Raw genomic sequence first — 15,410 nt, 5'->3', positions numbered from 1 at the left:
TGGACACGTTGTTGCTGGGTCAGAATAGCAACAGATTAACAATGCACTGCATACATTTCAACTGCCAAGACCAAGATTGTTTATAAACATGCGCACACGTACACACATATATGCCATACACATAGCTCATCTGTTAAATGAAAGATCACTCAAGGTCCATTTTGCCCCTATAGTGTGAAACTTTTTATGTATTTATAAGCACTTTGAGGCCTCAATGGGTATGTATACACATTGTGGTAACTAAATTTTAAACATTCAAAACTAACAATGCAAATGGTTTTAATGAATTTTTTGTTACGAATTACTTATATAAATGTTGACATTCAAGCACTGGTGTGGGGGGCATTCCTCAGCCCAGCCTGTGCCCTCTCATAGTAGGGACCCCTCAGGGGACATCTGGTAGCCAGACATCCCCCGAGGGGTCCTTAGTGCCACCTCTGCCGCTGCGCTCGCCAGCTGGGAGCCAGCTTCTGGCTGAGTGACACACTGACCACCAGGGGGCAACTCCTACAGTAAGTGTCTGCCCCCTGGTGGTCAGTGTGCATCATAGCGACCAGTCATTCAACCATTGGGTCGATTTGCATCCTAGCCTTTTATTATATAGTATGATTTTCACTTTTCATGAATTATTTTTTTAATGTTTTATTGATTTTCTAGAGAGGAAGGGAGAGCAAAGAGAGAGAGAAACATCACTGAGAGAGAATAATGGATTGGCTGCCTACTGCACGCCCCTCACCAGGGATCAAGCCGGCAACCAGGGCATGTGCCTTGACCCAGAATCAAACTGGCAGCCTCTTGGTACACAGGATGACATTCAACCAACTGAGGCCCACAGGCTGGGCAGGATGGCTACAAATTACTTAAATTGCAAATCTGACCATCCCAAATTAACAAAATAAAACTAGCCGCCACTAAAAACTGTCTGAAACTGACTCCATCACTTTTCACCTAAAAATGTTATAGGAAATTCTTTTCCACTAAAGCTTAACTAAAATGATTATATGTTATATTCTTGTAGCATTTAACTTTAAAACACTCTTGTAAATGTCATCAAAATGACAGGTGATAGTATTCTGATTTGAGAGGAAAAAATATGACAGAATCTGGTAGTGGAAAGCAGTAGAATGCATGAGGTTGTGTGCATGTATGTTCATGTACATACACACACACCTACATTCATGTACCAATCTGTAAATAAAAGTCAAGTAAATCAAGCAGTATATTTATCAATTACTACATTATCTACACAGTGATTTAATGCATCATTACTATATACTACCGTACAATTAATAAAAAGACACTTTTTAATTTTACTTACCTGTTTAACATATTCAATTAGGTTTGGGATGCAGTTAATTTCAAATCTAAGGTTTTTCAGAGGTTCAAGCCACTTGCCGAGTTCTTAAAAACAAAAAGAGTAAGTTGTAATATTTTAAAATAAGAGCCTTTACAACAAAGAAAATAATGGTACTTTTTTCCAAAGATAAACATTATCAGACCATACTGATTTCAATCATCTAAATTTCATACAGGGATGAACTTATGTCTAATTCCTTAACTTTAAAATGAAATATAAATGCCCTAATATACTGGCTTAGAAATAAGGAGCAACTGTTTTTAGTGTTTGGCTTTTGAAAATGTAAATAATTCTTAAACAAGATAATCTAATTAAATTATTTTTGTAACACTGACAATTTTTAATAAAGCTGATTGCTTATAAACTAAGAACACAGAGTTTATTCACCTAATGCTGTCACTGCTCACACACTCTAAAAAAAGCATGCACAAAATGTATTAATTTCTAACAGGATTAAACCCATGGGGGGACCATTTACTGAGTGCCTTTTCCCTTAGCATGAATTTTTAATGTTGTAATGTTCCTAATTTGCCTTTATAAAATTAAAAGTACACTATCACCCCAAAACAATAATAGCAAGCAGTTTATAAAACAGATGTGAATGAAATATGCCATTTATAACTAACTCGAAACTTTCCTAAAAGGAATGGCCAACGCCGATACTTTATCCCTGAATGTTTTTTAAAAGCATTCTAATATAGCCCTAGCCAGGTCAGCTCAGTGAATACAGTGTCAGGTTGCGAAGTGAAGGATCCCAGCTTCGGTTCAGTCAAGGGCATATGACGAAGTTGCAGGCGGATTATACGTAGGGAACATGCAGGGAACATCTCTCATCACTGATGTTTCTCTCTCTCCCTCTCCCTTCCTCTCTGATATCAATTTAAAAAAAATTTTTTTTGACTTCTGATCCTCATAGCCAATTGGCTTGGAGATCAACGCTTCCCAGTGATACCAACAACAAGCAAGGCTTAACAACAAGACTGCACACACAGCCCACAAAGGGCTACACCAAGACTGTCCACCTCAGGTAACTGGGAGGCTGACCCACTGAACCATATAGGACGCCTTAGCACACAAAGCCACCCTACCAACTCAGGGAAGCTGTGAAAATGCCGAGACAAGGAAACAGATCACAGACAAAAGAAATGGAGGAAAAGAAGTGACTGGATATAGAGTTCAAAACCACGCTTATAAGGTTTTTCAAGAAATTCCTAGAAAAGGCCGATAAAATAAATGAGACCTATGAGGATATGAAAAGGGATCAACTAGAAATAAAGAATACATTGTCTGAAATAAAAAAATATTATACAGAATCCTGAAAACAGACTGGAAGATCGCAAGAATCAAGTCAAAGACTTGGAACACAAAGAGCCAGAGGACACTCCTCCACAAAAGCAAGAAGACAAGAGAATCCAGAAAGTTGAAGATAGTGTAAGAAACCTCTGGGACAATTTCAAACGAACCAACATCAGAATTATGGGGGTCCCAGAAGAAGAGAGAGAGCAAGGTACCGAAAAAATAATGGAAAAAATAGTGACAGAAAACTTCCCCCACCTGGGGAAAGAAATAGACTTACAAGTCCAGGAAGTGCACAGAACTCCAAACAAAAGGAATCCAAAGAGGACCACACCAAGACACATCATAATTAAAATCCCAAAAGTAAAAGACAAAGAGAGAATATTAAAAGCAGCAAGAGAAAAGCAGGTAGTTACCTATAAAGGAGCACCCATATGATCGTCAGCTGATTTCTCAACAGAAACCATGCAGGCCAGATGAGAATGGCAAGAAATATTCAAGGTGATGAATAGCAAGAACCTACAGCCAAAAATACTCTACCCAGCAAAGCTATCACTCAGAATCGAAGGCCAGATAAAGAGCTTCACAAATAAAAAAAAAGCTAAAGGAGTTCATCACCGCCAAACCAGAATTATATGAATTGCTGAAAGGGGTTCTTTAGGAAGAGGAAGAAGATATAGATAAAAATTATGATCAACAAAAACGTAACTATCAACAAGTGAAACTAAAAGCCAAGGGAATTAAAAAAAACCTGATGAGCAATATTAACTGTTGAATATAATAGAATCAGAGGTATGAAAGGGGAGTGGACTGATGATTCTCGGGGAAAAGGGGAATGGGGGATGTGGGAAGAGCCTGACCAAAAATTGTGCAGCTATGGATGAGGACAATGGGGGAGGGTGGGGAAAGGGCAGAGGATGGGGTGGGAACCTGGTGCAATGGAGGGGGGGCGGGAGAGGAACATTTGTAATAATATGAATAAAGATTTATTTAAAATAAATAAATAAATAAATAAATGATATATATATATATATATATATTATTGATTTTTTACAGAGAGGAAGGGAGACAGAGAGGTAGAATTAAAAAAAAATTTTTTTAAGCATTCTAAAATAAAAAGTAATATACCAGGTTCCAGGCACTTTATAGCAATGACTAAAGGAAACTAAATATTGTCATGTCTTCCTTGGTTCTACACTCCTTCATGAGGATCACGACTATGTACATGAGTATTTTCCTATGCATTTTAAAATTAACTCACATACACAAACTATATTGCTCAAGTGAAAAAATGTAAGGAATAATAATAAAACAAATACAAGTGTGTCCACTGGCAGAATTAGTAAAGCATTAATAATACCTCTGAAGATGCTGTGTACCCTTTTATAAAGGCATTCTTCAGGGGGGGGAAATCTATTTCCAGTTTGGAAGTTGAGTTTACAACCTAACTTTTACTGGTAGCATCACATATAAAATTTACAGTTAGAAAGGAAAAAATCTCTAGCTGAGTAGCTCAGTTGGTTAGAGTGTCGTAACAATACACCAAGGTTGCGGGTTTGATCCCCATCAGGACTCAACCAATAAGTGCATAAATAAGTGGGAAAATGCAAAAACTGTGTTTCTCTCTAGAAACACGCTCTTTCTTTCTCTCAAACCAATAAGTAAGAAATTTTAAGAAAAGAAAAAAAAGCTACATGCTATTTACAATATTTACTCAATGTTATCAAATTTTCTCCTTGATAAGGTCAGCAAGCCAGGAACCAAAATAAAAGAATAAAAACCTGTAATTAGATACCTTAAACTTTTTAAGACTGCCCACATAAGGCTTGCCAAAAACTTCATTCAACACATTTATATACTTTAGAATCTATTAGTCATATTCATTATTCTTCACTTTAAAGGATTACACGTTAATTAACCACAAATGGTTAAGTTGGGGTTAAGTTGTACTTAGAACAGCGTTGTACTTAGGAATACATATATAGAAAAAAACATACACATGCAAACTATACACAGAACTGAACTTTTAAGTTTGTTTTTAAACTACTTCTTCCATTTTTTTTTTTTTAATATATTTTGTTGATTTTTCACAGAGAGGAAGAGAGAGGGATAGAGAGTTAGAAACATCGATCAGCTGCCTCTTGCACACCCCGCACTGGGGACGTGCCCGCAACCAAAGAACATGCCCTTGACCGGAATCGAACCAGGGACCCTTCAGTCCGCAGGCTGATGCTCTATCCACTGAGCCAAACTGATTTCGGCTACTTCTTCCATTTTTTTTTTTTTTAAATATATTTTATTGGTTTTGTACAGAGAGGAAGGGAGAGAGATAGAGAGTTAGAAACATCAATGAGAGAGAGTCATCAAACAGCTGCCTCTTGCACACCCCCTACTGGGGATATGCCGGCAACCAAGGTACATGCCCTTGACCGGAATCGAACCCGGGACCCTTCAGTCCCCAAGCCGACGCTCTACCCATTGAGCCAAACCAGTCTCGGCTACTGCTTCCATTTTTATTAGGAACCTAAACTAATCACCAATTTCCGTGACTTTCCAGAAAAATATACTTTTAGCGATTTCTTAAAAAATCTTTTTAAGAACACCATATAAAATGCCTTCATAAAAGGTACTTTCAAGGAGTTAAAAACAGAGTATTGGGTATATTACGAAAATATAACAAAGTATTAATTAGAGATATATAAAGGCTTTTTCCTTCACATATCATAAATGCTTAAAATAACTCAAGTACCATACCTTGCAATTTAGCATTATTTTCATCTGCTTTACAAAGCTTCAGGAGAGATCCTGCATGATGCTCCAGCATTTGGACATCACTGGAAGACTGAATCACCACCAAAATAAGTATGCATGCATAATTATAAGCTACCGACTTCTTAGACTTGGAATCACTGAAACAAAATAAGATTTTAAGCTTTCTGGTACAAAAACAATTTTTCAGGAATAATTTTAAACATTTTTTTCCTACTTGGTTTTAAAGAGACCAAGGAATTTTACAATAAAACCTGAGTAATTTCCTGAAGACAAGAAATCAGATTTTAAATTTCACCTCCAATTCACCTAAAAACACTACTTAAAATTATATAAACAAAGCCTATCACTATGGAAGTGAAATTCTAAGAAATAAGATCAGAATAATGAAATATTAACACACATACTTCATTAGCAATGAAAGATTAAATGTTTGTCCACTCTGGATAAACAGGAACAAGTATGCTGAATCAACCCGCTGCCATCATCATTCTACAGGACTGATGAAGATACAGCTCCACACTGAAACCTCTGCTGCTTGCCTTTCCCTAAAAGACCTCACTCAGGAAGTCATAGCAAGACCCAGCTGAAGGCCAGTGACCTGGATGCCACTGCTCTGTGTGACACGAGCCAGGAAGAGCATGTTTCTCTGCTCATACGCTAAAACCTTCTGCCCGACTGGACAGGCCTTGAAAATGATCATCATTTTCAATTCCCCATCCAGTCAAAGCACTTCTGGAATCAGAGCGCCATGAATACAGTACAGAAGACAGCAAGATAGTCCTCCTTACTCTCAAGGTACATTTTCCTGTGCTTGGGATTCCCCCTCCTCACAAATTAGGAGTACGCAGTTGCACTCTTTGTCAGCACCACAGGAAGACAGGAAGAAGCTGCTAAAAGATCCACTTCATTGTTTCACAGCCACTTCTTCTATTTTTTAGGTTACTGTCCTTCTAACCCTTAAATTAATAAGTTATGTGTTATTCAACGCAATAATTCTAGTTTTCACTTTCCAAGCAACACTTTCTAAACAACTAGCCGATTAATGATGTAGTTTTCCAATATAAGAGAGAATTGAATAAGTAGGGAATTACCCTAAGGCTTCTTTGGAATAGTACTCCATTAACGTGATAAGACTTTGGAGATTTTTCTCAAGACTAAAAACATGGCCAACAGCTGATCTTCCCACAGGGTTAAAAGTAATCAAATAAAGGTTGTGAAGGGTTCCCAAGAGATCGGAATGGTCCGTTTCTTCATTGGCAGTGCAGCGCTGAAAATGGTTGAACAGTTCTGTGATACACTGCAATGTTTGTGTTGAGTCCTGTAGCCACAAGGCAAATGCATCATCAATAACACTATCAGACTGGAGACCTTCCTCTTCATCTTGATCATAAAGGTGACATAAAGACCGGATCAACAAATTTGTCGCTTCATATTCTGACATAAAAAAAAGAAGACCCTTTTGTGACTGTGCAAGAAACTTTAAGACATCTTTTGTGGCTTGCAGCACACCGGGATGGGCACTTGTTACTGGAATTGACAGAAGCAAGGTAACCAACTCCAAGAAGTGGTGGCTGTGAAGATACCTGCAGAAAAATTAATTGATATATATTAAGTCAGGGCGAAACATTCTTCATTTACTCACTAGTCAGTAGACAGGAGAGGTAAAAATTTCAATGGCCATAATCCTTATCCTCAGCAATATACTGCTTTAACTAAAAACATAAGGTGAGTAGCAAATTTTCCTCCACTGGACCAAAGAAACGTGAAAGTTCTGTGAGGCTTTTTCCTTGCTAACATTCAACAGATGTTGAATAAATGTTAACAAGTTTTCTCTTTCCAGGATCAATGCTGACTTTAAATTCCGGTCCTTTTTACCAGGCTATTTATCATCAAATGCTCCTTTTTCAACATAGTCATAATGTACCCATGGCACGTCTGAATTAGTGTATCTAAAAAAATATAGAACATATACTACAAAAAATATATAGTATATTTGGATTTATTATACAATAGGTAATTAGTACCTCTAAAGAAAAAAATGTCAAATTATCAATTTTAGTATCAAATTACCACTGTACATAGCACTCATCAAATCCAAGAATCATAGCATATAGTTGTAGTAGAAAAATTCTGAATTTACTCAGCACCCCAAAATAGACCCAAATGCTACCGAGCATTTTCGTTGTCTTAAAAATACTTTATATTCCCTCTCTTCATGTCTTCCTCTCCCACAACCCTTAGAAATCACTGTCTCTACAGTTTTGCCTCTCCCAGGATATACCATATATAGTTGGAATCACACAGTATAAAATTGCCTCTTCGATAATATTATTGCTTCAATTTAGGCTTCTACTTCATGAATAATAAACATCCTTAGTAGCATTACATAAAGGCAAACAGAATTCTCAAGAAGACAAAACTCCATACTTACTACTCTGCTCTAAGAACATCATGAACTACCTTATTCAGAAAACAGTTAACATGACAGGCCTTCGACTGCCTATTCTTAGAAAGGATTACTGCTTGCAAGATTGGCCTTTGGCTGGCATCTGGGACTTGAATTTGGGGAGGGTTCCCACTGCCCAGCGGTTAAGAATGCTCACTGTGCCTAAACTGTTAGTGCAAACAATATGTAATTTGAAGCCTTAGGGTAATTTCCTACTTATTAAATTTTCTATTATTTTGGAAAACGCCACCATTAATGGAGTTAATGGAGAAAACTCCATCTAGTTGTTTAGATGCTGCTGCTTGGAACGTAAGCTTTCCTTCTGGGAGTCTGACATTCTGGTACATGCTACATACTGGGTAGCTATTACCCAGTAAACTTGGATGCTGATATTCTGATGAGATTCCTCATTAGGCAACATTTCACACATGTTGTCACCATTTTTTTCTGGGGAATTAATTGGGTCCTGTTTAATTCCACTGGGAGAGGACTCTGGAAGCTTACAACCGGGTCCCCAGGCTTCTCCCTATGTATTTTCTTCCTTTGTTGATTGTGCTTTGTATCCTTTTTCTGTAATAAATTATAGGTGTGAGTGTAACACTGAGTCCTGTGAGTCTTAGTAAATTTTGGAGACCACAACACAGGACATTAGAGCACGGCCATCATTTCAAATGAACACTTCCAAAATGCAATTATTTCTCCTTTCAAAATTCATTCTCCCTCCGATTTACCAGTTTTTGTCAACAAAACCACCACAGTTCCAATAGTTATCCTAGCTAAAATCATATTTAACTCTCAGTGTTTTACCTACTTGCCAAGTTCCAATAACTGCTCTTTTACAGATTCTCTTAATAGTAGCATGTTTGTCTTTCCATTCCCTTTAAATGCCATTATTTACGCCAAGTACTTAACCCAACACCTAGTACCTAGAATCTTCAGACCAGCCTATCTAACCAATAACTCCAATTTTTTTCCACTGCAATACATCTTGCAGCAAATAATCCTTGAGCACAACTGTGATCATATCGTATCAGATATTCAAGATCTTTCCACATTCTAAAACCAAAATCAAAATTCTCTAATGTAGAATTTCAGATTCTTTATTTCCTAAAGTCTGATACCCAAATATACCTCCTTCAGATATGGTAGAAAAAACAAGATTTATTAGGTCATTAATTACTAGTTTCACCTAAGTGACTATTTGAAAATTTCCTACATTCACTTTCCTCAGTCAATCCTCAGTGCATGACTTACCTCCCACTTTACCTACAATAAAGTGATCAGTGAGAATTGTCTTGCCTCCTTTACTGTCTCCATACTTAAAGTGTATCTACAATATATTTGTGTATTCATAAGGTTTCTTTTATATGTTGTTCTAAGCCAAACCCCTACATTTGTACTCTTGACCTCATACCACATAGTTGTTCCAGCAAATATTACCTCTCATTCCTCCTTATAAGAACTCAAACTAAGGCAAGATCTGTTTCAGCTAAAAACAAGAATGGCAGGCATAGACTTTAAGAGTGAACAAATACCCTATTTTGTGTTACTGCACTGTGCCCCAAATCAAGGCAAATTCAATCACAGATAAATCATAGATATAGGAAATAAAATAATATAAATAGCATTTTTCCATTAGTTATAAAATTATTTACAGACAAAATGCCCCTTAAAAAGCCCCAAAAATTAAAAGAAAATTTTAAAAATCTACTGTGGGCAAAACTCTATCAACAGGTAACAAGAAAGGTAGATGGCAGAAACAAATGCTAATTAAGCCTTCAAGATATGTTTAACCAGGCCTCTAAAATTAAGTTAGTAAGATATAAATTTAACTTACAATATGTTAGAGGAATAAAGGTAAAAGGTTTATACAGAAAAGCTCTCCTTCCTATGTCACCCATCCTTATACCACCTTTCTAGAAGCAACTCAGCATTTTCTCCTTTATTCTTGCTCATCTATGTGCTTATGCAAGCAATGTTGTTGATAGTTCTATATTTAAGTTGCTAATACTACTTTAAATGCTAACAAAATATAGTTCACCCACTGTAATATACCGTATTTTTCGGACCATAAGACGCACCGGACCATAAGACGCACCAGTTTTTAGAGAAGGGAAATGAAGAAAAAAAGATTCTGAAACAAATAGTGTCCTAAAATATTTTATGTGCATTCAAACCCAACATCACAGTCATAAACACATGTAATCAACCCTGTAAAGTAAACAGCAGCATTTAGAACCATTTTAGAGCCAGGCAAGCACACAGAGACCACACAGAGCCGGGCAAGTAAAAAAACTTTTTTTTTACAGTATATGTGTAGGCTATATTTGGACCATAAGACGCAGGGACTTTGGGGGGGGGGGGGGAAGTGCGTCTTATGGTCCGAAAAATACGGTACTTCTCAGTCTCACAGCTACTTTGAAGTATCTAGTATTCTTACACAGATATGCATTACACAGACATTTAAAGAAAAAAATCAACCACATCTAATTGCCTCCAATCATCTGTGAAATAATTTCCCCAAACCAAAGAAGCCTTACCTAAAGAGAACAGGATATGGATCATCCCTCTCCGGAGGTCCAGTAATACGCGCCATCGTTGGGAAAGACTTAACAGGAGGTTGGACCATTGTATGAGGTGCAGTTTCCATTAAATGGAAAACTTCTTCCAGGAGATTAATAAGCTTTTCTATTTCCCCTTCACTTATATTTGAGGATTCCAAAAGATCCATATCCATGGAAGCCTCTACCTCATTTTCATATTCTGGGTTTGTTCTTTCAAGTCCAGTGTCTGTGTCATGATCAGGTACACTGTGGTTGGGAACAGATGAAGTCTTCTCTGCCAAATGGTCACCAAGTCTTTTTATCTCTGACAGGATTTCATAGAAATGGCACTTCTGAAGGATAGCTGAACCAGCAGTGACAACCCTCACAGTCTGATCCAAAAGTATGAGCTCGAGAAGTTTCTGATAGCCACTTTTTTCACTCTGTCTACCTCTTAAAAAAGCTTCCATTCCTTCCGTCATACTAATGACGCTGTCCAAAGCTTTAAAAGCATTTAACTTAAGGGAAGATGAGACATGATCAGCAAACAGGAGCTCAAATAATCCATTGATCACTCCTGCTTGGAGCAGTCCCGTGACTCCTTGAGCTCCACATTCGGCTAGGGAGGACACTAATTTGGTCCCAGCTTTGAGCTGCCGGACATTTAAGGCAATGGGTTGGCGAAGGGCTACTTGTAAATTTAAAGCTTGCATGGTCCAGTCTACCAACTGGCCAAAGGCGTCTTGTTTTGTGTTTTTCAACTGCAAATAACTTAATCCTTTGATTATTAAACTTGGAATTTCTTCTAAAGCCGTTACCCATTTTGCACCTCTGTCTTCCCGATACAAATCTAACAGTTCAGTTAACTTCACTGAGGCTTCTATGGCCCCAGAATTTTCTTTTTCTGGACCTTGATCCTTCATTCTACTGATTTCGATTTCGAAAGTCGTCTTGTATGGACAGCTGAAGTACAAAAGTGGCACAAGTTCCCTATCATATGGATCGTATGTCATAGGAGGAACCGAAGCCAAGTCTTCAGCTGTGTATTCCACATCAAAGTTTGGATACTTAAATGTTTCCCGTTCCAAGTCAGCAATTCCATCTTCATCACTGGAAATTTGTTCATAACCATCATCCCCTGAAAATTAGTTTAATATTTAAATATTGTAACATTTTTGTTTAATGAAAAAAAAATCTAATTAATCAAAAACAATCTATTTAATAGCATGGCAAAAGTAAGAATGGTTTTCTCAACAAAATTAACTTCTGCCCCAACATCTTAACGATTACCATTTGAGAGTGGGGTGGAAATTGGGTGGAGGGGAGCTATGGCGGGGGAAAAAGGAGAAACAATTGTAATAATCTGAACAATAAAGATTTATTTTTTTTAAATTACCAATATTAATAATAATTATGAAGAAACTTCATAAGCAAAGTCCTCTATTACCTCTGCTCAGTTTTACAATTAAATATGCCTCAAGTATCTTTTCCTCACAAAAATAAAATTAGAAATTAACTATCCCCATTCTCTCACCTTCTCTACTAAAGTGTCCTCTGATAAAAAAACAAAACAGCCTGCCCAAAATCTAACTACTATTTGCCAGTCAAATACAATACATCTAAAAAGGATTTCTTGATGTTCTGAGAATGGGGGAAGCTAAAAAGTATCACTCGCCCTGGCAGGTATGGCTCAGTGGCTGGGTACTAGCTCATGCACCAAGAAGCTGTCGGTTTGATTCCTGGTCAGGGCACATGCCCAGGTGCAAACACAAATCCTGGAAGGAATTGTACAGGAGGCAGCCAATCAATGTTGCACTCTCACATTGATGTTTCTCTCTCTCCCTCCTTTCCTCTCTAAAAACCAATAAACTTTTTTTTAAAGGCTCTTCTTTCAAAAAAAAAGTATCACTCAACCTAATTATTTATACCTCTGTGATGCTGAAATGAGCCTCACTCTCATGCAGGATAACTCTAATCTTCACTATTTTAGGAAAAAACAAGGCAGATTATGTCATTGGCATAAATGCTTTAACATTATATGCCATTTCTTGGACAAATGAAGAGTCCAACAGCTTGAGTATCTCTCTTTTTTTGCTTCTAAAAATAGCAAAGCCTAATTAAAGTAGTCTTTAGCATCATGCCATCACATATTTCTCTACTGAGATTCTTTTCTTCCTGAACTTCTAAAACTAATGTAACTTTTTGCTGAAATATCTAGGTGGCAGACATCTTTAGGAATTCCACCCATCTTACAACAGCATTCCTTATTCTAAAAACAGCCTCCCAAATTCCCAGTCACTATGTATTTGCTGCATGACCCTGCTTCCCTGATCAAAGCTGATGGTATCAAAGGGCAACTTATAGTGTAGCAAGCCAAACAAAATCTCTCTCCCAGGAAATTGGAAATGGAACCGAGATACAGCCAGGCAAACTGGTTAAATAAAAAGAGGGATTAAAACTGTGGGGTGAATAGAAAAACAAGTTAGTTGACAGAATATAAAATAGCAATATAAAGCAAAGATGGAAAAAAAAATAAAAAATAAAAAAATAAAGCAAAGATGGAAATCCAACCTCTAGTCAAGACTTGAAGCCCAGTTATATTCCAACCCTTGAGTTTCTTAAAAGCCTATCTATAATAATAAAATTGTAATATACAAATGGACCAAAGAGCCGAACAGCAGAACGACCATCCAGATGACCACGCTATGACACGCTCTGGAGCCAGGCCAGCCAAGGGGGGTGCAATGCGATTGCCTGGGGAGCCCGCCATCGCCCCACAATTGCCCTGCAGAGGGAGGCCCAGGCCACCGGCTAGCAGGGTAATCAATCCGGGGCTCCAAGATGGCCCCAAAGGGAGAAGCCCAGGCCATCCTCTGCGGAGCGATCGATTGGGGGACTCCGCAGAACCAGGGAACCAGGGGTGTGTGGTGGGAGACTCGGGCAGTGCCAGGCCAAGGTAGTAGGTAGCAGGGGGCGGGGCTGCGAGGCAAACAGGGATGCGAGTCCCCTGGCAACTGGGGCTTGGAGGCAGCCAGGGCTGCAAAGGCATACCCCTGCACAAATTTTGTGCATTGAGCCTCTAGTGTTTATTAAAAATTCTTTTGCATAGCTCAAACATACATCAAATTAGCTTCTAGCACTTAAAACCAAAAAGTCCTAGCTAATATAACTCACCTTCTTCATCATCTTCACCGTCTTCCTCTTCATCTTCATCTTCCTCTTCAGCAATACTGTCTACTGTTTGGCGATCATCCTCATCGTCATCCTCTTCTTCCTCTACATCCACATCATCATCATCTTCTCCTTCTTGCTGTTCCTCTTCTACTTCTCCTTCATCAGAATATTGACCTTCTTGGGGAACAGAATTCCGATCAGGAGAAATGGGCTCAAAGTAATCTTCTCTATGTGGAGTATCCTCTTCCTTGTCACCAGACACTGAAAATTTGATTTAAGACACAGATTATTTTTTAAAATTTACTTTTCATTTACAGTTGACATACAATATTATATATTTATCATCTCTTCTTTATCCATTTGTCTAACAATGGTCACCTAGATTGCTTCCACATCTTGGCTACTGTAATAATGCTGCAATGAACATGTGGAAGAATATTTCTTTTCAAATTAGTGTTTTGGATTTTTTAGGATAAATACCCAGAAGTGGAATTGTTGACGTGGATAGTTCTATTTTTAATTTCTGAGGAACCTCCATACTGTTTTTGCATAGTGGCTGCACTAATTTACATTCCCATAAATTATGCATGGGAGTTCTCTTTTCTCCACATCCTCACCAACACTTGTTGTTCGTTGATTTACTGATGACAGTTACTCTGGCAGGTGGGAGGTGATAGTTCAATGTGGTTTTAATTTGCATTTCCCTAGTGATTAATGTTGAGCATCTTTTCATATGTCTATTGGACATCCATATGTCCTTTTTACAAAAATATGTGTTCAGGTTCTCAAGGCACAGATTATTTTAATAGTTTAAATAACATGAGGCAGCAGAATTGGAAACTGCAATTAATTAGTGACATTTTGAATGATTTAGCTTATATTTTTTATAAAAAGCTTGTTTTTAAAAAATACTAAGAATATACACTGTACAACTTTATATAGTCAAAGTTAATCAAGTATAATATTTTATGTTCTAACACCATAAAGTAGTTTTCTTTTTATCTATTAAATATGCAGAAATTTATCTCTTCCACTACATAGTGCTTATTTTTACTGATACTCTTCTGTGCATAACACTATAACACATTAATACTTTATTTTCAAAGCAATGTTCATATGCCAACAAAAAATATATAAAGAATTACACACAATAAGAAAGGGGGAGGACCATTCACCAAGATTTTATTACTAGCATCTGATTTCTTTTTTTTTTTAAATAATAATAAATCTTTATTGTTCAGATTATTACAGGTGTTCCTCTCCCCCCCCCCCATAACTCCCCTCCACCTGATTCCATACCCCACCCCTGCATCTAATTTCTTTAATCAAAAAGCACTATTAACATTAATCAAGAGGGTTAAAAAACTAGCACTGATTTTATTTGTACCTGGCAAAGGCATAGGATCGTCTTCATCATCATCGGGTGGAGGGGGTCCTGGAGGAGTTCTTGGTCCCCGTGGCTGTGGCCTTGGAGGGCTTCCGTTAAACTGATCTTCCTTCTCCCCATCAGCTAGAGTTTTATTAGAGTCAGAAAAGGAACTTTCAAGTTATTAAAGTATAGAGAAATGAATGCATGACAAAAATACTACTCGTGATTTGAGATTTTCATCTTCAGGATTAATTGATCAACTTTTCTGTCCCGATGTCTAATAGAAATTTTGCTGATTTATATTAATGAAAGTTAGAATTTCTGACTTTCCACATACCAAAATATAATGTGTATACTCTTGGCCATTATCCCAAAGAAATTAACTTATTTTCCTGCAGGAAGGTATACATGAATGTTCACACCAGCTTTATGTGCAACAATCAACTACTGGAA

General features: G+C 37.4%; 1 protein-coding gene across 2 annotated transcripts in view; it reads right to left on the bottom strand.

Moving 5' to 3' along the window:
- The window catches only part of VIRMA (vir like m6A methyltransferase associated), a 49,448-nt gene that overhangs the window by 19,150 nt on the left and 14,888 nt on the right, over positions 1-15,410 (bottom strand). For both annotated transcript variants that reach the window (XM_084864629.1, XM_084864630.1), the window contains exons 6-11: positions 14,976-15,098; positions 13,589-13,849; positions 10,412-11,552; positions 6,517-7,008; positions 5,408-5,562; positions 1,319-1,401 (exon numbers count right to left, since the gene is read on the bottom strand). In XM_084864629.1, coding sequence (XP_084720755.1) covers positions 1,319-1,401; positions 5,408-5,562; positions 6,517-7,008; positions 10,412-11,552; positions 13,589-13,849; positions 14,976-15,098 — 2,255 coding nt within the window. The remainder of the gene's footprint in view (positions 1-1,318; positions 1,402-5,407; positions 5,563-6,516; positions 7,009-10,411; positions 11,553-13,588; positions 13,850-14,975; positions 15,099-15,410) is intronic.

This window comes from Pipistrellus hanaki (assembly GCF_964339955.1).
Source record: "Pipistrellus hanaki genome assembly, chromosome: 17".
NCBI classification, from domain to species: Eukaryota; Metazoa; Chordata; class Mammalia; order Chiroptera; family Vespertilionidae; genus Pipistrellus; species Pipistrellus hanaki.
The sequence above is the reverse complement of the archived record's forward strand: the minus strand, read 5'-3'. Positions and strand labels throughout refer to the sequence as shown.